Genomic DNA, 24,379 nt, shown 5'->3' with positions numbered 1-24,379 from the left:
AGTCTGTTATTAGCCTGCGATCAGATGAAAAAAAAGTGGTGTGATGTAATGGAACCAGGAACAGGCTGCCGAACTTTATGACTATTGAACTCAATCTGTCTCCGTGGGTCGCTCAACATCTGCCGGACCTGCATTAGCCGAAGGGTCAGGCTACTTCTGTGCACTTTGATTGGCCGGTCTGAACACAGTGCACGTCATGGTAAGTTTGTGTCGATTACTGTCAATAATATCCATTCCTTTGGCGGTAAATAAAGGCAGCTCGTGGGGACCGGCCAGTTATGGGCAATTTGCAGTTGGAGGTGGATGTTGAAGGTCATTTCTCGGCATTTACTCGGGAAATTAGGACTTTAGAATTTACGTAGGTTTCCCTGCAGCTAGCTCATGGCAGGATTTACCTGGCCTGGAAAGTTTTTTCCATGACATACTGAGGATTAAACCAGGTCCAGGCTTGAAGCAGACTCATTTCCAGGTCGAGAACACACAACTATGTAAGTATGATGTTTTAACGGCAGAACTATTCGAATAGTGATCAATAGTCAATTACATGGACTATGTCCAAGATTCCTGCTTCGAAGATCCAGGTACTCAAATTCTGTTGTCAAATGTGACATTCGTTCGCCGGAAAAGGTTTCCTGGGTCACAATGTCCCACCGCTGTTAAACGGAACCCCGAGCCGTCGGCATAATTTAGTATACATAACCTTTCATGATCGGTGCTTTAGACCTCATCATCGGCCTAACGAATCTGAGTAACGTCGTTGAAATTTAATTTTGTTTACATTCCACATGCCATTGTCAGTCATGATCTTAAAATAGCTACCAGGAGGGGGGAGACAGGAATGCCCGTGCATAGCTGCGACCGTAGGTCGATTTAACTTAGTTTCCTTTCTCCCCCTCGATCTCTTGGGATTGGATATTGACATTGATGAAACTTGACCATTACATTGATGGCCAGAAACTAGAATCTCTAGTGGGTCAACTACCAAGTTAGCAAATCCTCTGTCCTATCTCAGTTATTAAGTTAACCTCAAACTACCTGATGAAAGATTGATACTCAAGCCCAAACTTCCTTAATATACATAATGTCATGCAACGCTCACTCTAGTCACAACTCGACTTGCTCATACTCAGTCATATCTATTCTCTGGCCTTTCCTAACTCGATAAGAAACAGGGTTGTGTCCTTAGCCCGTATTTGATGTATAAACATCCATAGAAATTATATGTGGTCATCTACTTGTAAGCCTGGCCTTTACTTGTACGGGATGTGCGGTTCCATTTTCATATTTGATAAAGAGAAGATAACGTCAAGCATCGGACTTTGCTCTCCTATACGAAGGATGGACCAAACAGAAAGCCAAGCAGTGTGTCAATGAACAAAGTGAAGACCTACGTTGAAACCTTTACGAAAGTACTGCATTTCTGCGTTGATGAGTTTGACTTTGTGAATGAATCTGGGTAATTAAACCAGATTCAAGAATATAAACTGATCTTCTCACAGTATTGTATGTACAAACAAGCCAAGGCTATTTAGTTCCATTAACCATTTTCGAGATACTCGCGTAGGTGATGCCATCTCAATTGGAAATAACAAAACTGGCAGAACATTCCATAGCAAACCCAAAACATCGAGCATACCACCCTTGTGACCAATGGCTTAGTTCCGTGCAATGAGGGGCATCTCTCAAGAGACTCGCATCAACACGAACACTATTTTTGAATGCTTGCACACAGATTTCAAGTTCATCCTTATTAACGGTAAAAAAGGGGTCATCCTCTACCAGAGAAAACATTACAGGAACTGACACATGGGCAGCCCACTTCTCCTTCCAAACCGGTAGCCACACATCAGGAAACTGGACTATTTCAAGAAGCGGGGATACCGCATTAAGATGTTCGCACAGCTCCAGAACCTCAGGGACAGTGGTTCCTGGTTTGAACATAATCGCATCCTTTTTGTCTGGAGGGAATAGTACGTGGTCGGCATCTATATTTATGAAGGGTGTAGCGGTATCCGTCATAAACGTGGACTGCTTATTCCCCATCCCGCTGGCAATAAGCCCACCAAGAGGATACAATGGCGCGTCATCTTGCGCGTGCATAGCAGCGGCTATGATTCCTCCCATCACCCCTAAGCTGTGGGACAGAAGAACAATCGAGTTACACTGGTTTGGTGCGCCGATCTCGGACCAGAGTGTAGGAAGAATGTAGCGATGCAGCCAGAACCCAGTTTCTTGGTAGAAATTAGATCCCTCCGGAACAGGCAAAATGGAACTGGTTCCTCCGTAGGATGGACGATCGATGGAAACAAAAGGAACTCCAAAAGCCTCACTCGCCAAAGAAGCCGAGTACTTGGGAATGCCATGAAAGTACTGACTATCATAGCACCCACCGTGAAGACCAACAATGAGGGGACGATTTTTGACACATGATGCTGAGAGCGGCGGGATAACTTGCACGCCTGAGACGATGCCGTTGTTTAGAAGCTTGAGCTCAAAGCGCTGCATTTGAGTACAATAAAATGTATTCTTGATTGATATGTTCGAGGAAAGATGTCGCTTTGACAGATGAACGAAGGGAAACAGGTATGCTTTAAAGCCTTTCGTAAAACTGGTATTTGCCCTTGGGTCAACGGAGATACCGGGCTTATGCTTTTAGACTGAAGGTCCGGTTCCTAGAAAGGCTTGTCACTCTGAGATATCCGAACAAAATCCGGAGATACCGGACATTGGTGGGTCGTCAGCAGACGCCAAAGTGGATAAATTTGACTCCACGACCCACAGGCAGAGTTCGACACCAATCATACATCATTAAACAAAAAAGTCGGAGATATTTCCCAAGCAGGAATTGATTTTTTTTTTCGACAGGGCCCTGAACTAAATCTGCTGTGTAAATATGTATAGAAAATCGCCGCGGAGAAGGTGTTGATTGCCACCACGTGCCGTATGCATGGAACGGACCCTTGTCTGACCACTTCTCTGACTTGTTTCGGGGCCCAGCTGCCTCGCATTCTAGCCATATAGGATTGATTACGGCGCAAATATTGTATCACTATAGTTATCCGATAGTAGTAGCTAATATACCATTAAGCTCTTCGTCCTACAATCCCCTAAGACGCCTAATCCGAAGGTCCCGGCCCTAGAGCTGGTTCCGATCCCTCTTGTCTAAGATGACCGGCGTTTAAAGCTACTCCTTTCCTCAGGCACTGGGGCCCTCAAGACATTAATTTCAGCAGGATACCTGGCCCCAGACTGCCTTAAATGGGCGGCCACTAAGCCAGACTCTCCTATATCTAATCCGTTCGGTAATTATTATGAGCCATACTACCGGGCGATAAATCGTGGCAGCGTCCTCTGGTTGCCACCAGCATATGTTTCAGAGTTATCTTCATTGAGTTTTTAAATACTTCAAGGGTCAGAGAACACCACGTAGCTTTCATTGTTCTATCAGCTTGTAACCTGCCCGGTAATTGCGACGGGTGGTTATCACTCAAGCCAGTAATGAAGGCATTGGAGAAACCGGGATCATCAACATCACTGGGGCCTCGTTCGTGGGAAACCTACTGCGCACGCTTGCGAGACTTCGTCATCTGGGGGCCGTTGCCGGAGAAAAAGGCAACTTATTGAACTACTGACTTGGAAGCGTCATGGGTTAACATGTTGTAATGTTAGTCGAGCGAATAATGGCGAAGGGCTTGAATATTCTACTGTAGGCTAAACGGTTGGATTAATCCATGCAGGTTGGCGCACTAACAAAATCTATTTCCTTGGTTCCAACTGATACCTGAAAAGTTATGTTTTCAGTAGGGTATAACAATGACTTTTGCCGTAGTCGCGTCATCTAGGGGCCTACTTGCACTGGTTGCTGACCATAAAGGTTTTGGAGAGTTAACCAGGAGCTTAAGAACCCACCTATGGTCTTCTAAATGGAAACCTCAAATCAAAGCCCTTGCTAAATCCAGGATAGGAGGGTGGATGCCAGAGATGTCATATTGATAGTGCCAACCACGGATAATATCATAAATAAGAACAAGAAAAGCCCGACCAGAAATGCTTATCAGTATTCCTTACAACTCAGTCGCCCTCGTGGGCCCAGCTGCGAGTTTATACTGCCAGGTTGGCTGGACATCATATCTTTAACTCGCATACTCATGGGTGTCGGTAGTAGCCTCTGTTAGTTGCGATCTCAGTTTCTGGGGTAGATTCAAGAAGGAGAGACAATATAAGAGACGTATTCATGGGAAAGGAATGCCATTTTCGAGCCTTGCATAAGCGCATGCTTTGTTTCTGTTGCGGCAGTTAGGCGGCATGCCTTACTCATGACTGTGCAAATTTCTCACTCGTCTATACAGATTCCAGGAGCCATAATGGGTCGGTAAATACTGGATTATTCAATCCCGGCACTATATTGGCTGATATTGGCGCAATGCGCTTGGCCAGGACACAGGGATTCATCATTCTGGAAACATTGTGGAAAGCCCTTATAATTATTGAAAGAGTACACATAGATCCATATGATTGAGATCAAACGGCGTCGAAGGTTTATCAGTAACTGAAAAACTTATTGATAGTTCAATGTATCCTGTACAGCCCAATTTAATAACATGGTTCTAAGCTAGAGTGGGTGCTTTGAAGCGAACATCCAGCTAGCTAACCTGGTACAGTTTTTATTCACCTATAAAAAGGCCATTAAAAATGTATTTGGCATGATTGCTAACTTTCTTCTTCGATACATAATATATTTCCATCATTATAGTATACTTTTGCAAGTTAAGCAGAACATGCGTAAATGTACATATATGCTATACTCAGTCAGTAGACATTTGGACTTAGGTATCCATGATGTCTTAAGTTCTCATAGTTGCAGGGGCCCCACAGGACACTATATCAGCAGCCTCATATAACTACTGTTCGTGACTTAAATTTTATCTAGAGCGCTCCACACGTTCAATTCCAGATCTAGAAGACAACTCCCTTGGTTTGTGTCATCTTCTTGACGTTATAGTTGCGGATCATCGCCACCCATGCAAAGCACACCACCATCAATCCAGTTCCGGCCGCCAGCATCCTCGTCTGGGCATAGCCGTAAGATTCCTGGATGGCGAGCCGTTCCGGGGTGCCCTTCGGATAGGCCAGCTGTGCAGGGAGACTGGAATAGATGGTCAAAACATCCGGCAGGGCCGATGCGGGGAGCTTGCGTTGCAGCGCAGGCAGGAAGGTATTTGTCCAGATGGCACCGGAAATGGCGTTGCCGATGGATCCTCCGATGCCACCAAAGATGAAGAGCACCGAGAGGGCTGCTGCGACGTGTTGGTGGTCCACCGCTGCTAGAACCGATAGCTGCCCGATGAGGATAAAGGTGGAGCCGCCGATGGAGATGAAAATCTCGCACATGACAATGTATCCGATATATTGGTTGGGCTGTCGGAAATGGATCATCAATCCCTGTGCAAAGATATACAAGGGCACGCCAATCCAGAGCAGCCAGCGGAAGTAGCCCGTCTTGCGGATCGCATAACCAACCATGAAGAGAAGCAGCCCGGAGACGACCTGAAAAGTACTGTTCACATAGCCAGCCTCTGCTACTCCAAGGTTACTAACCACTTGGAGAAAGGAAGTAAAATAGCTATTCCAGCAATAGTAGGCCATTTGGTAGGTCGCATTGAGGAGGCAGGTACCGATGATGGTGCGGTCAAGCAGAAACTTGTGCTTGATAAAAGGAACAGGTGCGAGATATAGCTGATAGAGAGCAAAGAGAACCAAAACCACGAAACCAACGACGATCATGGCGATGATATAATCCGTTCCCCAGCCGTTGGGAGCACGGGAGGCCAGAGTGAATGGCAGCAGGAAGACGGTCAGTCCGGCTGCGAAGAGAACCACGCCGGGAACTATGGAGATCCACACAGTCAATGCACGATGTCGAAGAAAGTTGTCGGGGAGTTACATCATGCTTCCACTTACGATCAAATTCGAAGAAGTAAAACCGAATGTTCTCTGAGAGCGTTCGGCCACTGCGCGCTGTGGGAGCGATCAGGCCTTGTTTCTCGGCCTTCTTCATGCTGAACTTCAAAATGAAGTAAACCGGGGAGGCAATGAAGGGAAGGATAATCGCAAAAGCGCCAAACCCCCACCGCCAATCGACATTAATAAGAAATTTCTCGGCGGCTTTGGAGCCGGCGAAAGCTGTAATCATCCATGGGGACGAGGTGAATGCGAATGCAATACCACGATTCCTTAAGCTCGTCACATCAGCCGCAATGACGCAGAGAATATAGTTCATTCCACCAAAGCCAACGGAGTAGAACACCTGCATCATATGTAGTGATTAGACATTGCCAGAGTATTGATCAGGGTGCTCGAAAAAGAACAGAGAAAAAGAAAAAGGACGACACATACATCTGCAGCACAGTACGTTTCGAGGTTCTTTGACGCTGCCATCATGACCATGCCCAAGGTTGAGAATCCCACCATCAAGAGCCAACTCTCCGCACGCCCCCAAACATCCACTAACTTGGCAACAGGGATATATAGCGCAGATGTCATGGCCCCCGAGACAATATTGATCACGGTAAGGAGTGAGTGGCTCTGGAAATCGCTAGTAGCGTACGGTGTCAAACTGGCCTGGATTGCAGTCCGGAAACCGTTGGCTAGAGTAACAAGCCAGAGCCTGTGAGACTGTTCAGCGGTTGGTACAAAAGTGCCCAAGTGTGGCGGTGACCAGCGGAGAAAACATACGAGAACAGAATACCGGCAAGCGACCATCGGCTCCAGACCAGAGTCGCAGCTTGTATCTTCTGGATACCGCTTTGGGCATCCTGTGTCGGGACAGCTTCATCGCTGGGCTTGTCACCGAGGCCGTCTTCCCTGTCATATACATCCGCGGTCTTTTGATTAGCCGGGCTGTCGTTATTAGTATTAGATGTAGCATCTGGGGTTGCGTCGGCTTTCTTATGTTTAAAGAGCAGTTGCAGCCGGTTATTAATCGCCATTGCTGCGGAACGCTTTGACGTATAGAAATACTTCAGGTATAACAACGCGAGCCATCCAGAGAAGAGGTGAGGGTTATGGTTAAATAGTCTGCAACGCCCTGCTAGAAGGCTCAAGTGTAACCGAGGCCTCGGATTTTACATTTACCGTTTAGGTCAATTAACGTACTGTTCAGTTGGTCCAGACGGTGACAGGCCGATAGAAGGATCAGATTCATTGACTAATTTTCCTAATATAGTAAATGCAATAGTCGCCGAAAGCCTCTAGCGCAAAGTATGTCTCCAACTCTTTGCTTCTTGGTTTCATAAACGCATGGTTTATTCCCGAAGCTCAAAAGGATTCAGCAACGGTGTCGAGTCATTGGCAGATGGAAGCCCTCTGACCGGCAGTCTGAAAAAATCTCTGAACTCGGCGCAGCGCCACCACCCTCCCATTCACCGAGCCAAGCGGCTAGACAAAACGCACAACAACTAGAGTGCATTAGCCTATCTCCATTTGAGTGGCACCATGGGCATTGATGTACAACCCTTTGCCATGCCACTCCTACCTAGACCGATTTTGCCGTAGACGGGGCAGAGGATTGGAAGGTTTCGCATAGAGACACAATTCCTGCGAAAGAACTAGAATGAATGCAGGCTTTCAATGCGATATTGCATGGAATGGGATAGTCTCTAATTAGGAGGCTTCGAGACAACCTGTCCGATCTACACCGCAACAGCTACCCCACTCGAAGGGAATGTGTTTTGGAACGAAGATTAGACGTAGATACGAGCCCGGCCCCCATCCTTAAGCTAGGGAAGGTGTCTTCTCATGTAATTGACCAACCCATTTTGGGCAAATGCCCGGTTTAGCTTTCGACTAGGGTGGGCCCGAAATCGGCGGTTAGTATGCCACAAACCAACCAAAATATCTTTAGATTGATAAGAACCTGTTTATCTTGGGCAAAATTGTGGGGGTAATTCGTGAGACAGGCGGAAGAGAGCTCTCGTGATTGTTTTTTGCAGTCAGAACGGGATGAGTCCCAGGAATTCTTTCTCACAAACCGGACCTCCAGAAGAAATTGGGCCATAGCGACATCAACCCTATTTGCTAATGGCAGGAGTTTTGGGATCACGACCACGGCATTGACACATGATTACCAGTCTGGGGTCCTCCGCATTCTTTCCGAGCGCATCAAAGGAGCCACCGTGAGACTTCCCGCCAAAAAAAGCCATAACACCTCTGGGGTCACCCTAGGAAACTAGAGAGACAGTTAGGAATAATGTGTATAATCTTTCACTCTTGGCACCATCATTAACCGACTCGGAGTACCGGATCTTGAACGGAGTACGGAGTAGGACCTATCTCTGTTTTTCCCCTTTTTCCGCGTTCAGCCCCGGCTCCAGCCTCTCTAATGCCTCCATCAAAATCACTCAAAGAAAAGTAAGGGCTCTCTTGATAGGAGGAAGGTCATTCCGGAAGGAAGGCAGAGTTCGTATAATGGTTTGATTGACCGCTCGCTTCCTACCTTCCTAGCCGATGATCTAATCAGATTAATCTGCTGATCTTGGCGCTGGCGCCTAGAAAAAGTTGCAGAACTTGTACAGAGTAATTAATTTCTCCAATATCTCGGGCAAGAGTGCTCCGAAGCCGGCCCTTTTTGCGCACTATTATTATGGCAGATCAAGTAACTACGCATGTCAATATATATAATGTAAGCAGACAGCTTTAGTTCGTTATTTCTCACCCTAATTACTATAGTTAATTTTTTATGGCAATAGGAACTCTACTAGTTATCCAAATTAAAAGAGGCTTTTGAAGAAGTATCTTGACAGCTTATAATACAAAAATAGCGAGAAAGAACTTCTAATACCTCTTCTTTTCTGACCATAGAGATGGGAGACTAAGGGACGGCCGAAAATATCTGCATCTGCCAAGCCTTACCAATGATGATAGAGTTCAATAGGCAGGCAGAGTCTTGAACCATTCGGCAAAAAGCTCCAGCCTGCTCTTCGAACCCAGACGCATCTTCCCCCAACCACCCCCCAGCTCCTGCGTGTTCAAGTCCTGTAGGTCATTTCTATCCCATTGCACTAGTCCCTTGCCGTTGGGGTTGCCGGTCTTGATGAAATTCACCCAGTACGCATTCATAGTGGCGGCGATATGGTAGTCCTCCTCGGTCCAGGGATAAGCATCCACACCGTACAAATTGTTCAGCACGTAAGGGATCTCGGACATGTGGAAGGCACCCTGATTTTGACCCGGAGGGGCGTGATCCCAGAGATAGGTCCAGACGGGACTCTTGGCCGATTCGCGCCACTGGTTGGCCCAGCGCCAGGTTCCTATCTTGGAGCGCTCGGTGTACTGCAGGTTCTGGGCGGCGGAGGCTTCTGCGCCAGTGGTCGCGGGATATAGAGCGAGGAACTTCTGCCCAAACTTTGCACCAAAGGTTGAATTCAGGTTTTCCAAGTACTGGGAAACGGTGATGTTTAGGCCATAAACAGCGTCGTTCTCGTCCCTTGCATTGCCCGTGATTATGGGGACGTCATTCGCGGCGCCCTTCCGGAGAGTGTTCTCATAGGTGTAGGGAATCGCATAGTAGTCCAGAGTGGCCGTGAACACCCAGTCAGCCGACGAGCCCAGCGAAAACTGACTCGGTTCGACCAGGTCGTTCATCGGAAGCTTCCGAGCCTGCGCAATCGAGCTGACATTCTTGGAGGCAAGATACTTCACGCCCTGGTTGACAGCCCAGTCGAGCGTGCGGTAGTTCTCGGCGACCTCGGCACAGAGCGGATCGTGAGGGTCGCGCACACCACTCTCGATGATGGCGCCAACAATCAAACCCTTCGTCAATGGACTGTTCACAATATGCTGTGTCGCAGCAGATCCGGCAGACTGTCCCATGACAGTAATATGGTGGGGGTCACCTCCGAAGGCGGCGATATTCTCATGAATCCACCTCAACGCCGCGAACTGATCAAGCATGCCCCAGTTGCCCGAGCTGTTGTGGCCAGTGACCGCTTCGAACTCCCGGGAGAGATCTGGGTGAGCCATCCATCCAAGGGGGCCAGTTCGGTAGTTGTAGTTGACGTAGATTACCCCCTTGTCAGCCATGCCTCCTCCGTTGAAGGTGGGCATTGCGGCAGTGGAATAGGCTGGGTAACTCCACATCACGACGGGCAACTTTGCATTGGGATTCTTAGCGGCGCTCCAGATATTGAGGTTCAGACAGTCCTCATCGACCGTATATCCTGCTGCCCCCGATGTACTCGACGGGCAGATGTTGCCGAACTCCCTCGCATCCAAGGTGTCGTTCCAGGATTTTGCTGGCTGCGGTGCTTTCCAACGGTTCTGACCGCCAGTGCTGGCTGCGAAGGGAATCCCTTTCCATACAGTGATATCCTTCCAGTTGGAGAGATTTACGCTGATAGGGCTGCTGTTGAAAGCGGGATACCCCTGCACAGGTCCATATTTGGTGTGAATCACAGTATCATACAGCGCGGCGGAAACTCCGGGGACCTGACTCAACAGCGCAGAAAGTGCCACGGTGGTAAGAAGAATGGACGGCATGGGGTAAAATGGCGTGCGAAAAACGAAGGGTAAAAGCATTCAGATGTGATCAATAGACCTAGGAATGCCTGATGAAGTATGCTATCTGATCACACGGCGACAGGGGTTCTTATGTATGGCTTTCGGTTTCATTGTATCAGGCGATCCAACCGTTACGGTCCATTCGGACTTTTGGGCTAATAGAAGTAGACATCTCCGAGCAGTGGAGCCCTAGAAAGGTGAGGGGCATACAGAGTAACTTTGGTTCGGAAAGAGATAGACTGAGAAGGCGACGACCGAGAAAGGTTTTATTGTCCATTCCTTTTTGTCTTTCAGTAGCTCCCAGTGTTCCGTTTCAACCCTCACAGCAATGGTGTTTTCCGCGGGAGCCTCTCTGCGGAGATCATAACTAATATCCAAATACCGCACTCCAAATTGACGCCTCTGTTATATTATTCTCTATGACCGCGCATGGAAGATCCTTCGGGGTATCGGTCTTCCGAAGCTTACTGGAATTGGGAAATTGACCAGGCAAAGTAGGCAGCCGTTTTCTGTGCTCACTCCTTCACACTCAGCCTTCAACTAGAGCCAGGCCCAGATATTTCCGAATCCGTTATTGAAAGTCCGATTCCCCCGCTCTACTTTCCGCGGGTACAAGCATTAATTTAAAAGTTTAAAGCGAACTAGGTTTCCTCAGTGATGGGTCCTTTCCTACGGAGTATATCCGTGGCTTCCTGCCTACCCACTGGCGCAGCCTGTTCTCACCTGTGAAGCTACCTTCTGTCAAGCTCCTAGGCATTATTGTTTTTCTGTTTGCGTTTTTTCATGGATCACTCCATTAACTTTTCTCTTGTAGTTTAATGGTATTTTGCCGGGATAGGCGTCAAGCTGCATTTGCAACCGTATCTCAAATAGACAAAAGTCTATCACGACAGACAGTATTGACTCAACTTTCAGCGCTCTATGTAGGTACTCATGACGATAGCAAAGTGAACAGTCCTTGGTCATTCCAGGATATATCAAAACAACTATCTAGTCAACTAGGCTGTGCCTTCGCAATAGAACCTATCTGGAAATTAGACGCTGGGCGCATAGCTCAAGAGACAAACTCGGTATTCCGATAGGTGCTGTAATCTGGGTTTTGGAAACTAGAAAACCCCATGTAAACTACTAACTCCGAGGAGCCGAGCCCGCAGATTCACAGAATTCTTCAGCGTTCCCGACTAAACCAAGGCCAGTAACTACGACCGTGGAGGGCGCAGCTTTCTCCGCGGCGGATCCACCTACTATTACCCACTTATTTCCGACGACGGAAATATTAACTCAGCGAGTTCCTTGTCTCGTTGTGACATAGAATTAGGCAACTATTTGTTTGGAGAAAAGGCGAAGAAAGGCTCGAATAGACTGGTTTCTAAAATGGACAAGAGAAGCTGCATTGAAGGATAATCTTGCAGATTCTTGTGAGAGGTGCCATACCTATCGGGAGAAGGCCACATTAATACAGCATATAATACAGTAATACATCTGCAGACTAACTACTGTAGCTACTTCTTACTAACCCCTGAACTGCCACAACTTCCTACATATGCTGCATCGATTCTCAGCTTTGACCCCTCTACCCCTCTTCTCTTCCTACGTATGCTCTGTCTTGTTCCACTGACAAGAAAGAAAACAATTCAGGGGAATGTAGCCCTTTGTTTTTGTGGATCTTTCGGTCTAGGGCGGGTGATTCAGACATGAAAGTGACCATCCCTCCACATCTGTTATATAAGCACACATGCCACAGATTTATTAATCACTCCTCTATCATCTGAGCTTTTAAAGACCAGTGAATCAAGCATCATGAAAATCATTGAGCTGGATTACACTCTTGACCGGGGGCCATGCCCCATGACCCCGTCGAGCTGCGTGGCCAGAGTCGCGACAGCGGAAAAATGATCGTACTGGATCGCTCCGCCGCAAAGGTCGAAAACTCGGTTTTCTCCAATATTGTCGACTATCTTCGCCCCGGGGATCTCCTGGTATTGAATGACAGCTACCTCCTTCCCAATTTGCTGTGGTTCCAGCATGGTGAGGGATCCACCCAGCTGACTATATCCGGCCTCGAGCCAGACAGAACGGTCATCATCGCAGTGCAAACGATTAAACTGTGGGGTGAACCGGGTATCACCCTGGTTTCGAACAATGATACCCGACTCAGCTGTACTCTCATAGGGGCAGAGCCTGGCAATCTCTGGAAGGAAAAGTCGAGCCTGCAGAGCTTTTGACACCAACCCTGGAGCAGCATGGACATCGTCTGAATGAAGGCATCAACATCAGGCAAGAGTATCTCAAGAACAAACCACAAGCTTACCGCTCCGTATTCGCCAAGGTGCCAGGCTCGTTGCAGATTCCATCTGCCGGCCTTCATTTCTCCCAAGAACTTCTTGCCCAGGCGACCTCAAAGGGGGTTGAAATAGCCCACATCACACTCCATGTTGGGGCAACTGAAATCTTTTTATCTCGCGTTATCAATGAAGGCGACGTGGAAAATCATAAAGTGCCATCCGAGTACTTTCAGCTCGGAAAAAAGGCCGCTGCGCAAATCAACCAGGCCCGCAGCGAGGGCCGCCGTGTGATCGCCATCGGCTCGACTGTCATTCGTACTCTGGAGTCTGTAGGCAGAAATGATAATCCCGGGGGTGTTATCACACCCCAAGAGGGTGGACGGATTTTTATATCTATCCTGGGTTTGAATTCAAGGTTGTGGATATGCTGCTTACCAAACTGCATGCGCCTCGCTCTACGCATCTTGTACTTGCGGCGGCTTTTGCTGGTAAGGACCTGCTGAAGCGCAGTTATGAGGAGATCGTTGAAAATGGTGGATATAAGTTTGACATGTTTGGTGATAGTATGTTGATTTTGTAGCTCCTGTCAGCTGATAGCAAGTGTCGCATAAGCTAGATTTCGTGTGATAACCCTTGATATCCATGACTCCACATACCTGTATCATCATTCGCTGAGAAAGTCTCTCGTAGCAGTTCTCTCTATTATTGCTCGGGACTTTAACCAATATAACATCCCCGGTGTGCTATGGACTGCCCTAATATATTCAATTATGGCGAGCAGAAAAAACACCTTCAACAAGTCGATAAATGTAGTATGAACACATTCGCTTATACACTCAACATTCTCAAGAACCGATTTCCAAGCTCCTCGGCAGCCAGCGGATTGCCACCCGATAACAACTCTCTGTGAAGTGTCACACCACCAGTAACCTCCTTCGTTCCTTCAACCATATTTGCTCCCTCGTTGCGTAAGGCTGATTCAACTTTCTCAACCTCTCCACCCCACATCGTCTCCATCATCTTCTCCTCGGCATCACTCCACGACGTGATCTCGTACCCCTTATACACGAACGATCCGTCGCCTGCCTTCTTCGTGCTCAACAGCGCATACGGCCCATGACAAATCACCGCAGTTGGCTTGTTCTCTTTATTGAAATACCGCAAAATCCTTCCCAGCTCAGCATCCCCTCCCAGATCGCTCAGCGGTGCATGTCCCCCTGGGATAAACACCCCTGCAAAAGTGGCCAACTCATCATCACTAATGGTGCTGAATGGTCGAGGCCGACTAAATCCATTTTCTTTCTTCATGCGCTCGATAAGTTCGTTCTCGCGTCGTCTCTCGTAGAAGTTCCCTGCAAATGCGAGGAGCGATTCGCTGTTTGGATCCGGAGCCGGTTCTTGGCCCTTGGGCGACGCGAAGGTGATTTCGTGTCCAGCATCGAGGAATTTCTGCAGTGGTTTGGCTAGCTCCATTAGAAAGAATCCGGACGGCTGGTTGACTGTTTTGCCGGCCTCTGGGCCGCTGGTCTTTTTGATCGGGAAGGAGTGGGCGTCGCTAAGGACGATGAGGACTTTCTTCGGGGGCATTGTGTCGCAACTCGAAATTTGGATATGTTCAGGGAAGGTGCTTCAAATGTTTCAAGATTCAATAGATAGGCTTTGTTGCGTAAAATTAACCTATTGGGCGCCAAATGCTCCTTTTTATCGCTACGGTATGGTCGCTCGGTGAGGCCATCATAACATCAGAATGACGTAGCGGTATGCAGGCCCTATTCCTTGGGAAAACGAGTAGATCCGAGCGTCATGCTGACTTACACCGTACACCGTACACTGCATAGAGTAGTCCAGTTAATGATTTTGGGTCAATTTCAAGGATAGGAGAGGCAGTTCTTGCATTAGTGTTGTCTACTAACAATATCTAGATTTCGAGATAGTCGGCGTTTGTGGAAGGTTAGCAATCACCAGTTGCTTTGTACATCGCAGCATTCTTCAGCAACAACACTCCCATGGTCTCGACAGTTGTATTTCTTTCACTTGAATACCTTCAAGTTCTATCATAAAAGACACTTTCACTGTAAGTAAAAAGGTAGAAGCAACACTTCGAGGCATAGAATTATTAGTGTCACCAGCTCTCATTTTCGCCGTCACACTAATCCATGATTGGCATCGCACTAACCTGAAGTAGTAATTTTCTGCCTGATATCCTCGGTTTGAAGCCTGAGAGCCTTAGAACCTGCGAACAATAAAAGAACTCGACAATCAAACATTTACATACAGTAACTTGTCAATTCCTTTTCCTTCATCTGCCGGGGAAAAAAGGGACATCGCGAGGGCAGCTTATATAGACAAAAGGGAAATGCAGATTCTTATATTCATGGTTTTCAAAGTATAATTTACACCGTAGACAGAGAATAACAGCAGTAAACTAATACCACCTCGCAGCCATCGACCGTTCACAAGCTCCTTTTTCTTATGCTACTTATGCTACATCCTGCAAGGAGGTAGGATTTAGGCTTTATTTATAATCAGTAACCACATGATACTTACCTTCAAAGCAAAACCTCAGTGGTCAGACTGGCCCATATGAACACATAATGACGCATAATGCTGTAACCTACCCTATATAGGCCTCAGTAAACCTCTTAATTTCTCGACAGTCCTGCACAAAAATCTCACAATCAAAGTAAAGATGTCGAACTTAACAGATCTATCTCACAAAGAACCATCTACACGTAAGTACACTGTGCACACTAGTCAACAATACGTCGCAGGTGGCGGCTCTCGATGCCATATGCCATGCCCCATGACAAAACGCGGTTGAGAAAAGAGCCTAACATCTACATCAGAGGCTCTTATCGAAAAGTCCAAGGAGAAGTTACAAAATGCCCGAGGCGGTCTAAATGATCCGGATTCCAAGCTTAGAACCGGGGTTAGTGTCGATAAGAGCAAGGCCCCGGTTCAGCAGGATCTAGGAAAGGGGAGCACGCAACGAGCGCAATACTCGGGAGGAGGCTCAGCTAGTTCGTAAGTTCCCGATCTATTATACAAGTCTACTAAGGTATGGGGAACTTTGTGGTGCTAACTGGATTGTTCCAGGACTGGTCATATTGCTGACTATACTGGTATTCATTGATTGTACTTCATGAGGTTGACCATGTCGCTCTAAAGCTTTTTCCCGGGAGCAGTAAATACTTTCAGTCTATTGAATTGATCATTTGCATCTATTTTAGAAACTCAAAATGTGTCAGTCAGGCGATTGCTTTCGACTCAGAGCTCGAAAATAGCTACAACTAGACAATGATCAAAGAAACCTATAAAACATAGACTCCGAGCTCTCTAACTGATTATGCACCTATATTCCTCAGCCTTCTCTCCTCCACTGTCTCGTAAGCCCCATATATATAGAAATTTCCTAATCTCAATCATATCAAATCCCAACGTAAAGGTTACTAGTATCATTCGATTCATTCGTGATCGTGCTCTGTTGCCTTGTGGCCACTATTTTCAGTGTACCATACCCGTTGATTTCCAAGTGTTCTTCAAATTCCCCTTCTTTGTCTTTACCGATATTTGCATGGGAGTCTCACTATTCATTGTTAGATATGGTTTTCTTTATTCCATGTCTTGAGTTATGGTTTTCTTTGATACCTCTAGGGTTCTCCACGGAGGTTCCTCATCAATCTTGCCAACCGTAAGAAGAGGACTAAACGTGCTATTGCAAAGTTCTATGTGTACGGTTCTTGGTGTTGGAATGTTCTCATTCTTAATTATCTTTAGTCTCAATGGTGTGTTTCTAGGTGAGAATGCAGGCTTTATCTGACAATCTAAACATCGAGCGCACTTTTGTATTGCTCGTCTAAGGCACTAGCGATACTAGCATATGGTTTAGGTTACGTTACGGCTTTCGTCAACCTCAACCAGCTGTAAAGTTTGACTGAAATTCTCCTTTCACCTTAAAACATCCAATTACATGTTCTCCGGTAGCGCATCACCTTTTTCTTTCTTTTCATATTTATTACGGGAATTTCCATCTTCAGTATCCAGATATGGCAATAGTCACTTTTGTTATACCTTATATAAATCCCAGCTCCACTCATACATACAAGCCTCATCACCACTAAAATGCAAAATGGATTCACCTACTACTCCCAGGCCCAACCTCGGGCAAGCTAAGCAATGTAAACGACAAAAGGTCTATCACCCCAAAACCAGGAGTGCTAACCTAGGTTGGATGAAACGAGCCAAGGCCGAGTTGGCCGAGTTCGAGTTCCTCTACATGTACTTTGACATTAGCGATTTTGTTCTCCAAGATATGAGCGCCACCGCTAAAGAAGTGCGCTACCATGTCCTTCGTCGCCTGGTTCCTCAGCAGGTAAAAAACGTGAAGCGACACCTTTCCTTCCCGTCTATCGAGGAATTTAACGAACCTCCGCCTGATGGGTTCCAGCGTATCTCTATGAGATACCTGATGACTGATATTGGTACAGAACTTCAGACCAGCAGAGAGGACATCATTCCAGCCCTTCGGAGGATCAATGGTCATTTGGAGAAGCTTGTGGAGAATGTTCAAGGACCATTCCGACCATTCGAGCTCATGGATCCAGACTTGTTTCGTCAGTCTGTGCTTTTGAAGTTTGACTTTTATCCGCCTCGGCCTGAACCGAGTTCACAGCTAGAGTATGAACCCGATGAGTGGCTTGCGAGTAGCTGTTCTGATTTGTCGGAACTAGCTGCTTTTGAGCTTTCCGATTGCAGTTCGTTTGGTGGACAGGATGACGAGCTGTTCCGTCCCTGAATGACAGGGAACTCCTATGCAATATTGCGAGTTCCTTTGAACCTGGGTATAACTGTATCTAATAATTTGATGATTCTTCTTCTTGAATTGCTTCTAGCATACTGTAAGCATCATTCCTATAGTTGGGTGTCAGATAAAACCTATCACAGCAAGCGCTGCGTATGTTACAGCGTTCCTTTTATGTTTTGGTTTAGACATATAATTTGGTTATAGTTAGGCTCAATTCATCCTACTTTTGCGTTCAATGGCGCCGTCGTTGTACTGGAAGATTATTTTGGTGGCGCCTGAGCGGCAAAACAAAGTCCAGATCTCTATCTAGGTGATTTCAGTCATATGTTCAATCTTAATCTCTCTAAGTTTGATCAATCATTAGCCAATATCAAGATCCTGTTGATGATGGATTCATGCTCACCTCCGGATGGCCTTTCCTGGCAGATATGTCCGGAACCTTCCTGAGGGTTTCTCGTACCCTTGTCTTTGTCTTTTTCGTCCAGCACACTAACACAAACACCCTTATGATAGCTATGGAATGTCCAAGATCTTCATGTTTGCCTTGACGGCTAGAGCATTGATTATTTCAGTTGTACCTTTGCAGCCACTAATTTCCTCAACGGTTCTAGTTTGCTATGGTGGAATACTCTTTGTTCATACAACTAGAATAAAAGAACGTCATTGTCTCCCTTTGCTGCCGCTCGTTGCACTCTAACAATGGATTCTTTCCAACAAGTGCCTTTTTCGGTAGAGTTCTACGCTTGTATAGGATGTTCCCTACTTTCCTCCATTGCACTGTCAAGGGCTCATGTTTATAGTACAACTATAAATAGTATTTTCAACTCATACATCAAACAGTCCGAATCAAATAACCAACATCTCTCCGACCATTCCTTTACTGAAATCCATCTATCCCTTTCCAACAAACCCTAGCATTTCTCTCAGAATGTCAGTTCTTGACCCCTACAAGCCTATCGATGAGCCCATCAATGGCCCAGTGCTCCCTTTCAAGTACCGCAACAGCTGGGAAGTAATGCTGTTCATTGATATCAGCCTTAGATCAATGGAACAACCCATTGGGAATATTTGCAACAAGCTTTGCAACAAGCTAGAACAGCACCGCGAGGGAAAGCCAGATGCGCTGGGAGAGATTGTTCCCGGCCGCACGCGCCTAGCTTTGACATTCCATCTCAGCGAGCTTCCTCCTCCCCGGCAGTATACCAACCCTCACGCGGTCTACGACGGAATGATCTATCATTTGTCAACTTTATTCGACCGTGAGGATCGGTTCGAAAACGCTTTTCGGGTTTGGAAGAAATGGCGATTTATTGATACTGTTGCTTTTGGGATTTATGAGATTCCGGAGGAAATTGATCGGCTTTTGTGTTTGCAGGAGGGGTGTACATGTATGGATTGCACTTAGCTCTCTTTTATGGGGGGATCGGTGCTCGTTACTTTAGACGGTATATATCAATCGATCAACAATCAGGTATAACCCACAACATATCCCGCAGCGCGAGTAAGGGCCACAAGCTTTGAAGTTTTGGTAGAGATGACCTCCTTTAACTGGTCTGAATACTGGTCGATGCTGGCCATGGTCAAACTTGGAGAGTCTAAAAGGTTGAGCAAGAAGATTGTAGCTTCAACGGGCGATCTCTTTTCAATAACACACTCACGAAGAGGTTTAGGCGAGGATGCGGGGAATCAACCGTCTGCGGTGGTCAATGTCTACTCGAGTAGACATTGACCGATCGTCTATGCCCGTGCGCTAGAGCAGTCCAGGCTTACTGGCCGAGATCTGGCGTGAAACAATACGGATTCTCCTATTCTTGTACTATGTTTGCATAGATTCAATCGCATATATCCTGAAGTTAAGGTTACCTCCTCCGCAGTGTAATCAGACCTCTATTGACGGTCTCTTTTCTATGCAAAAGGCATCCATTAACTCCATTATATGTTACATAAACTCCCACTATGTAAAATCACATACCCACATTTCCATCTCACAACCCTTCTTAGAACTTATATACCTGATCATTCTCGAACCCCAACTTCCCCAAAATGCCCTCCCCGGATCCCCTCAACCCCACCAACGCCTCCTCCATCCCCGGCGGCCCACAAACAAACACCTTCATATCCCTCCCCCGTCCTTCCTTCATCACCTCGCGCAACAACTCCTCCGTCACACAGCCCTTCCTCAGCCCCGAATCCTCTTCCCCGTTAGTAACCGTATACACGTAATCAAACCTCCCCGGGAACCGCCTCTTATATTCCTCCAATTCTTCCTTGAGCAATAGGTCCTGTTCTGTATTGACCCCGAAAACCAAGTCCACTTTCGTCTTGTCGTGCGGGTTCTTCAATATCCCCTTCAGGAGCTGGTAGAGCGGCGTAATTCCCGCTCCGCCCGCGATTAGATATACTTGGGAGAACTGGTTCGCTTTCCAAGGAAAGCCCTTTAGTGGAGGCGGAGCTGCGAATGTGAGGGTGTCTCCTGGTACGAGGGAGTGGAGGTGTGTGCTTGCTTTGCCATGGGGGTACTTTTTGACGAGGAGTTCGAGATGGCCTTTTTCGTCTAGATATAGGGCCATTGTTAGGAGAAATTGTGATATGGTGGTGAAAGATACACTTACCTAGATCGCTGATAGGGGTGTATGGTCTCAGGACAGGAAGCCATCTACCCTGGGGACGAGAAATGGTGAGAAGCGCCGCTGATGGGGGTATGACTGTTAGTCTTTGCCTGTTTGTTCGCTACGATCGAGGAATATGTGCTTCTTACAGGTAAGAGATAGTCCGCTCCTGGCATTCTTGTCCGGGAATTCGAACACCAGACGCTTCGTATCGTGGTTCACGGTCTTGACGCTCTGCAGGTGCAACGTGGTGGGGCTGAATCCCGAGAAGATCACTGGTGGCTCTGTAGATTCGGCCTGGGCTGTCGGGAAGGCCGATCGCACGCTGTAGATCCCGATACCGAGGATCGCGAAGCCGGAGGCAACGGCGGCGGTGGACTTCAGGGACTTGGGCAAGAATCGAGTTGAAGACATTTTGATTTGGTTGCGAACTAATGCGCAGTAATTTATAGCGAGTCCTTCAATCTGAATGGACTGGTATTTATGTTCAGTCCACAATTTCCGCCAAAACCCGCAAAACCCGACGGGGGTCACGGACCACGTAGGGGGACATCTGATCTTATGGGGCCGCAACGCAGTGCAGTTCTGCGTTTTAACTATTGTGGAGTGTACTATGGCTGGGCTGTGTGCAATGAGTCAACGCAATTCCTGATCTGAAGAAAGCTTTGGTAGTATAAATCTGTTCTCCCCAGTGGCAGGACAACTGCCTAATTGTCACCACGCAGGGTATGCATGAATAGCACTTCGCTAAAAGCAAGAATTGACGCTTTTTGGGGCGTGACATATTTGCCACCAAAGGATTTCTAAAAAGGCGAACGTAATGAATCAGCACGCATGAATCAGTCCCAGCGCTCCTGGCTTCATGTTCGGTCTCAGCCCATCCAAGGCCTCATTTTCGAGGTCATTCGTATCCGGCCCGTTGTTCTCCAGAAGAATAGCCCGATAGCGCTCGACGGTCTCTGGCGGCAACCCAACGTCTTTGGCCATCTTCTCGATATCGGTTTGACTGCCAAATGTTTCCTCTGCACAAAACTCAAATATCCTGGCGACTTCCTCTTGGTTGAGCCTCTCATCCTCGACGTCGACGGCACCTTGGATTACTGACGCTATGAGCATATGCTTGGTTTAACCGGGCTAATTGTGCATACCGGGTTGGAATATATGGAATGCGCGATCAAAGCTTCCCTCCGCCGGATCATTCAACACCGGCTCCTCGCGACTAGAAATCTGCTTGCGGGTACTGGCGACAATTAGTAAAAACCTGGCATAACTTTCAGCGATCTTTTTCGTATGCCAATCGGCTGCGACGGCCTGGTCACAGTTCCCTCTTTCCGCCGCGCATATGGTTACCGCAGCGGACAGAGCTCCCACCAAGGCCATGTGCACCCCGGACGAGAAGAGCGGATCAATGAAGCATCCTGCATCGCCGACGATTCGCAGATACGGGCTGGCATATGTTGTGGCATTATACGACCAGTCAGCCGTGGAATGCAGATCCGAAACTAATTCCGCCTTCTCCAGGAGATTCTTGATTCCTGGGGTATTCTCAATTGAATTGACATAGATCTGTGAAGGTGATAAGCGGCGTTCTCGTTTCTTGGCCACCACAATTTCTTGCTTCATGACTACCCCGATCGACACCATCTCCTTCAGTGGAATTGCCCAGATCCAGCCACTGCCGTCTATGTTTATTAGCTTTGCCTTCAGGAGAGAGTAAACCAGCACACCTCTGATGGCTTCAAAATATGGATCATTTTCCGTATGCGTTCCCTCGCCAAACACGCCACACCCTTCCCAGTATCCCCAGGTTGCGGCGTCTTTTAACGCCGTGTTCATTTTCCGGTTCTTCATGTACTTCGTACTCACGATTCCTGAACGCCCCGTGGCATCAATCAGATACTTATATCGAATGGCTCCGCAGTCTTCCGTCGAAGCCCACGTTGCAGACACCGGTCGCCCCAAACTATGGCTGGCATTATCAGGAGTCGACTGCGCCGAGTTGTCCCTGGCTCCAGTTGGCGCAAACTGCAGGGATGTGACTCGAACCGGAGTGAAGACCTTGGCACCACACTTGACCGCGTGTTTTAGCATGAGATCGTCGGATTCCGATCGCAGGAAATTCCACGTATAGTTCTCAGGACCACCGGCGCCGACGAAGTCCGTGTCTTTGCACGTCAGCCATTACCTTATTCCGGTGGAGAAGAAGCGAGAACCTACAGGCTATTGGTTTTGAGTTCAATTTAAACACGCCGCCATTCTGTGATTGTCAGAGCTTTCACACGATGATAATGTCGCATGAGAATGATAATGATGTCTACCTTCTTGGTAAAACCATGCTCTTTGAACTTGGTGTCCAAATCAATGTATCGGAAGAAATGGCGGATGGAAGGAAGCATACTTTCACCGACGTGAAATCTAGAGATTTACCCCATCTGATTCAGATATACATCCTCAACCAAAGGTGTCAGGGACAACCACATACCGCGGAAACTCATCAGCTTCCAATAAAACCGTGTTCAACCCCTCTCGGGCCAGCAGCGACGCCGCATAGGACCCCCCAGGTCCTCCACCGACTACTAATACCGTGCATTCTGCCGGGATTGGCATTCTGTGGATACGGTGGAATGGTAGTTTGCGGGGGGGAGAAACGGGCTAACAGGGCTGCGAATTTATACGATGGATTGGCCCACTTGCCACATGCAACGGTCCTACTCTATTCGGGCCCTGTCTCTTCGACAGTTGCTTGTTCTGGTTCGGCTTGTTCGGATCATCTGGTTGCTTGGTCACATGGCGTCGTTGGAGCCTTGTTTTCGTGGCAATCGGCCGGTCCGGGCGAACCCTAATTGGACTTCCTTATATGGAAGCTCGCTCACTACTCTGACTCAACTGAACGTATGATCTCTCATGGTGATCTGTGATACGTTGGTCTACGGCCTAGAGCGAACTTTTTTTTCGATTTGTAGCGATGCTTATGATTCAGTCGACCGATACCTATCAGCCAAACAGAGTAGGAGAAAGATATTTCCGGGTCAGTCTTCTACCGAGCCTTGTCTTCGAGTACCTTCAAGTCCTCCAATCAGCAAGATAGCATGATCGTCATATTCACATGATGTATATTCTGCCCACGGTCATTTGGATAGGGACCTGAGACTTGATTTGTTCCCCTTACTCTACTGGCTCTGATTACTATCAACTCACGCGCTTGATTATTCTTAATCGCAGCCTGTGTATCTTGCGACTACTAGAGTGTAGGTATACCTTCTTAGATTATAGAGAGGATCGATTGCATTCCTGGTACCAATTGAATGTTTCTATGACTCGGAGTTAGTCGATTCTCTTACACTCAAGGTTATATCAGCGTTCAACACGGACTTAGGCTTCGTGCAAGCGCCCGCATATGAATTGACTTCAATAGATAATCTCCTTCAGGTTTGCCGCTTTAAGTAGTGTCATCACATTTATAGGACTTTGCTCGAAACGATCTAACACCACCAGCAACCTGGTGTTTTTCCATAAGCACTTTCAGTTATTCCGAGCGCGAAAATGTCTGTATATTATTTACATGTACGTTTTGTGCGATGAAACTCACCCGGGGTGGGTAAAGGTAAATGGAATCGAAGTGTATGTTACTAGGTACCGTTATATATTCAAGACATCATCTCCAGTCGCTGAGTTCTGAGTGACCCATGAGTAACCCCTCTTTCCAGTAACAGCAGTAACAGAAGGGTAACATTCCGAGATAAAAGTCAAACGGGATGGATGATGGGAAAAAAATAGATTGCGTGGTCTGAGCTGAAGTCAAAAGATGGTAAATTGGTAATAAGCGGGCGGGGCGGGGCGCAAGGCAACAAAAACAAAACAAAAAAGAAATGTTCATATGGTTATTCCGATACGGGGAATCGAACCCCGAGCTGCCGTGTGAGAGACGGCGATGTTAACCATTACACCATATCGGATGATTGTTGAAAGTTGTATCAAGTTGATGCTTTATGAATATTTGTCTTTGATCAACATCAAGTCCAAGAGCATTCGCCGTGGTCGGAAGATCTGTCATTCCGATGCCGACGGTCGTCACGTTGGCGATTTGGACGATTTCGCCAGCTCCGTCCGCAACATGAGTCGAA

General features: G+C 47.2%; 9 protein-coding genes and 1 non-coding gene across 10 annotated transcripts; 4 read left to right on the top strand and 6 right to left on the bottom strand.

Annotated features, from left to right (window-relative positions):
• Positions 1 to 4,956: 4,956 nt before the first annotated feature.
• On the bottom strand, positions 4,957 to 6,989 carry LDX57_012829 (uncharacterized protein; the record flags this gene model as incomplete). The annotated part of the gene is made up of 4 exons (XM_046094579.1): positions 4,957 to 5,888; positions 5,962 to 6,307; positions 6,397 to 6,667; positions 6,736 to 6,989. The coding sequence occupies 4 exons, from the start codon at positions 6,987 to 6,989 to the stop codon at positions 4,957 to 4,959; spliced, it is 1,803 nt and encodes a 600-aa protein (XP_045950558.1).
• Positions 6,990 to 8,925: 1,936 nt separating this feature from the next.
• On the bottom strand, positions 8,926 to 10,536 carry LDX57_012828 (carboxylesterase/lipase family protein; the record flags this gene model as incomplete). Its single annotated transcript, XM_046094578.1, has 1 exon — positions 8,926 to 10,536. The coding sequence occupies one exon, from the start codon at positions 10,534 to 10,536 to the stop codon at positions 8,926 to 8,928; it is 1,611 nt and encodes a 536-aa protein (XP_045950557.1).
• Positions 10,537 to 12,398: 1,862 nt separating this feature from the next.
• Positions 12,399 to 12,782, top strand: LDX57_012827 (uncharacterized protein; the record flags this gene model as incomplete). Its single annotated transcript, XM_046094577.1, has 1 exon — positions 12,399 to 12,782. The coding sequence occupies one exon, from the start codon at positions 12,399 to 12,401 to the stop codon at positions 12,780 to 12,782; it is 384 nt and encodes a 127-aa protein (XP_045950556.1).
• Positions 12,783 to 13,670: 888 nt separating this feature from the next.
• Positions 13,671 to 14,429, bottom strand: LDX57_012826 (type 1 glutamine amidotransferase domain-containing protein; the record flags this gene model as incomplete). Its single annotated transcript, XM_046094576.1, has 1 exon — positions 13,671 to 14,429. The coding sequence occupies one exon, from the start codon at positions 14,427 to 14,429 to the stop codon at positions 13,671 to 13,673; it is 759 nt and encodes a 252-aa protein (XP_045950555.1).
• Positions 14,430 to 15,531: 1,102 nt separating this feature from the next.
• Positions 15,532 to 15,975, top strand: LDX57_012825 (uncharacterized protein; the record flags this gene model as incomplete). Its single annotated transcript, XM_046094575.1, has 3 exons — positions 15,532 to 15,574; positions 15,689 to 15,866; positions 15,939 to 15,975. 3 exons carry the CDS (start codon positions 15,532 to 15,534, stop codon positions 15,973 to 15,975), a joined length of 258 nt encoding a protein of 85 aa, XP_045950554.1.
• A 1,092-nt stretch (positions 15,976 to 17,067) lies between these two features.
• LDX57_012824 (uncharacterized protein) lies at positions 17,068 to 17,683 on the top strand. Its single transcript, XM_046094574.1, has one exon. It carries the CDS (start codon positions 17,074 to 17,076, stop codon positions 17,635 to 17,637), a length of 564 nt encoding a protein of 187 aa, XP_045950553.1. The 5' UTR covers positions 17,068 to 17,073; the 3' UTR covers positions 17,638 to 17,683.
• Positions 17,684 to 18,574: 891 nt separating this feature from the next.
• LDX57_012823 (uncharacterized protein) lies at positions 18,575 to 19,051 on the top strand (the record flags this gene model as incomplete). Its single annotated transcript, XM_046094573.1, has 1 exon — positions 18,575 to 19,051. One exon carries the CDS (start codon positions 18,575 to 18,577, stop codon positions 19,049 to 19,051), a length of 477 nt encoding a protein of 158 aa, XP_045950552.1.
• A 592-nt stretch (positions 19,052 to 19,643) lies between these two features.
• On the bottom strand, positions 19,644 to 20,669 carry LDX57_012822 (cytochrome b5 reductase family protein; the record flags this gene model as incomplete). Its single annotated transcript, XM_046094572.1, has 3 exons — positions 19,644 to 20,200; positions 20,259 to 20,336; positions 20,405 to 20,669. The coding sequence occupies 3 exons, from the start codon at positions 20,667 to 20,669 to the stop codon at positions 19,644 to 19,646; spliced, it is 900 nt and encodes a 299-aa protein (XP_045950551.1).
• Positions 20,670 to 21,080: 411 nt separating this feature from the next.
• Positions 21,081 to 22,862, bottom strand: LDX57_012821 (NAD(P)/FAD-dependent oxidoreductase; the record flags this gene model as incomplete). Its single annotated transcript, XM_046094571.1, has 6 exons — positions 21,081 to 21,355; positions 21,404 to 21,937; positions 21,983 to 22,420; positions 22,473 to 22,512; positions 22,574 to 22,670; positions 22,738 to 22,862. 6 exons carry the CDS (start codon positions 22,860 to 22,862, stop codon positions 21,081 to 21,083), a joined length of 1,509 nt encoding a protein of 502 aa, XP_045950550.1.
• A 1,277-nt stretch (positions 22,863 to 24,139) lies between these two features.
• On the bottom strand, positions 24,140 to 24,211 carry LDX57_012820. Its single transcript has one exon. It is a non-coding gene; the product is annotated as a tRNA-Glu (tRNA).
• Positions 24,212 to 24,379: the final 168 nt, after the last annotated feature.

The sequence above is a fragment of the Aspergillus melleus genome (genome assembly GCF_016097325.1).
Source record: "Aspergillus melleus strain CBS 546.65 chromosome Unknown contig9, whole genome shotgun sequence".
In the NCBI taxonomy this organism is placed as follows: domain Eukaryota; kingdom Fungi; phylum Ascomycota; class Eurotiomycetes; order Eurotiales; family Aspergillaceae; genus Aspergillus; species Aspergillus melleus.
Note: the sequence above shows the minus strand (reverse complement) of the source record. Positions and strands in the feature narration are given on the sequence as shown.